Genomic DNA, 2,965 nt, shown 5'->3' on the forward strand with positions numbered 1-2,965 from the left:
ATTTAAGTAGCGAAAACGTTAAGTGAATTTGTAACTGATTTGTTAGATATGGCACGATGAGTTAAGAAAGACGTTTCTATTGTCACACTGTTTTATATTTTTGATTAAATTTATAAGCATCAATTTCTTCCCACTCCTTCATCCTGATTTACCGTTTATAACCAAGTTAAAAACCTGGGAATTCCGTGTCGTTTTAACCGGAGTATATACCGTTAAAATCATTATTTTATCTAAACCTAAATTTACACATATAACTTGCGTATAGGTACGTTTATAATTGGTACATAGTACGGAGATTCTGAAATATCCTTTTTGAGCGCACTAATATAACATGGTAAACCTACAATAATAACCAATTAATATGCCATTATAGGTCTAGAGGAACCTTGATCTAATGTTATATCCTAGACTTCTGTTACAATCTGGATCTTTAGTTATAATCAGTGTCGGACGCCAATCTTGTCTATTTTGATATGGATGGCCTAATTTTTTACCGGTTATTCCAGGTTATACCATAACCTAGTACCGTTATAACCCAAACTTAAATCACGACTGACCGTTAAAGAAACTATAAATACGGTCGCTAGCTAGGACCAATGTAGTATAATTGCAATGTGATTACCAGTTGTACCAGATTTATTATATTTTCTCCACGCCGGATCTGACCATTTATCTGTAATTTAAAAACATTTCCTGCTTTTTCCATTTTAGTCCACTTTCGTATTAAACTCTGTCCAATCTTTTCCGCCACATACTGGAAACAAGTGTAGAAATTGTCCGGTTAAACATAACTAACGTCAGGGTTTGGTAACACTTTCCGGAACACTTGATACACATAATCTGGTAAACATGTTTAACATTGACCTATAAAAGTTCATAGTGCGTTGCTCAGAAAGAAAGTTTTACGTCATATAGGAAAGATATTGTGTGGGGGTTTTTTTTGGCTACAGAGTTCCTAATTCCAAAAGTACCTTCACATTTCTCTGAAGGCTACTTTGTAGGCTATCTATAGCCTATAGGTTACTATTTGCAAACTATAAAATATAAAACTAGGCATATCTGATTTTGATATCCATCTTGAAATCAGATTAAATCTATAGAGGCCTTCTTTCGGATTCAATATTTGAAATATTCATTATGAATTATTATTTCCCTTTTAAAGAACAATAATAATGTATAATATTATATTACAATAATGTAAACGGATAGAACTCATTATTAGGTAAATTCGTTTTCTTTTCAATTCTCTGTTTTGAAGGGATCTATCAAGCACATTTCTCTTTGTTCGTTGATTCAAAATACTCCTTCGATGTCAGCATAAAATTATTATTTCACGAGAACTATTAAAAAATTGGCAATTTAATTGACTGGGTAAAATTGTAGCTCATATCGAGGTTAACCCTTTAATGGCTGTACTAAATCGTTCGACTGTTTTGAATATTTCGATAATTTATTGAGCGACATTAATGTAATATGGTAATCAAGCAGTACTTCAAAAAAATTCTTTGATCAATCATTTTGTCCTCCCAAATTTTGCGCGAATTTAAATAAAAATGCTCAATCTATTGCAAGTAGTCCCAACTTGTCAAAATCATCCGACCAATCAATAGTCATTATTCCTTATATGGTCAATAATAACATGGCTATAGTGTAATTGACAGGGGAATCCCTTTCTATTCTCAAACGTGATTGGCTGAGCGGCGTTTCGAGGATTCCCTCAATTCATGTTCTGTAATTTGATTGGATGGCGTGATTTCATTCCCACCGCTCGTGGTAGCTGTCATGCATGGCGACTAGTCGAGGTAATGAAAGGACTGTAAGAGTTGTGGGAGTAAAGAAAATGCTTGAATGAGCAACTTTAGGACATAGTTTTATAAAATTAATGTCGAGGTTTAGTTGACGAAAGGTTGCCGGCTTGAAAACCGGGTTTGTAGCCAAATTAACTGTGTTTGAAAATGGATATATTACCGAGTGGGAATATATTTCGGGAATTACAAGTTGTTCATGATACTGGATATTTTTCTTCGCAACCCTCCCTGGAGGATCGTTGGCAACAGGTCAGTCATATTTATCAATCTAAATTCACAATCGTGAGCTGGACAATATAGCATATGCACTATGCTATGAGCTGTGATCAAGCGATAGAGTGATAAGAGAATGAGTCACTATTAATTTCGCAACAACACTGCCAGTACGGTAGCCTATGTTATATTGACCGGCTAGAGACTAAAGTACTTTAGGGCCTACAGACTACAATTGATTCTATGTAAAGTCTGGCTTCAGACAATAATTACAAGGTGCCCATTTGAGCATCAGACTTAGGGCTATACATACTACTTTGATTGGTGCATATGAGTAAAAAAAAACTCATTATATTATGTTATATCACTCTAGATTTAGACAACCATGTAGCTGACACTTTTAGAACTACTCACTACCTACAGACCACATTTATATCACAATATACATTAACAGACTAATTCTGTGATTAGAGCTGACTGAGCTGCCACTTTCAGGTCACATATTTTGTACTGTTGGTGCCTGTAGACTTTATTTAATTGATACTTTCAATTAACAAAAAATCAATGTGATGTTCTTGTTAATAAGTATTGAAAATGCGGTTTAAAAGCCTTTGGTTCAGCATAAATACTATTGGAAGAATATTGAGGAAACTTGAAACTTGTTATTATTGTGAACTAAAACTTCCTTGAACAAATAACACAGACATGACTTCCTCTAATATTAGACCTAGAGACTTAATACTTGAGATAAATATACATCTTAACTTGCACAATATTATGATGACATTAGAGGATATACAATATAGATTCACAGAAATTGAAAATTATAAAATTAATAATACCCATGACTAGGACAAACTTTTTCAAGGGAATGAATGAATAAATATGAATATACTGACAATAATGTCAATATGTAGCCTACTGGCCAATATTTCAATATTATT

At 33.5% G+C, this 2,965-nt stretch overlaps 1 protein-coding gene across 1 annotated transcript; it reads left to right on the forward strand.

The window, feature by feature from the left end:
* Positions 1-1,955: 1,955 nt before the first annotated feature.
* LOTGIDRAFT_126955 (hypothetical protein) lies at positions 1,956-2,108 on the forward strand (the record flags this gene model as incomplete). The annotated part of the gene is made up of 1 exon (XM_009063050.1): positions 1,956-2,108. One exon carries the CDS (start codon positions 1,956-1,958, stop codon positions 2,106-2,108), a length of 153 nt encoding a protein of 50 aa, XP_009061298.1.
* Between the last annotated feature and the right edge of the window lie 857 nt (positions 2,109-2,965).

Source organism: Lottia gigantea, assembly GCF_000327385.1.
Source record: "Lottia gigantea unplaced genomic scaffold LOTGIsca_55, whole genome shotgun sequence".
In the NCBI taxonomy this organism is placed as follows: domain Eukaryota; kingdom Metazoa; phylum Mollusca; class Gastropoda; family Lottiidae; genus Lottia; species Lottia gigantea.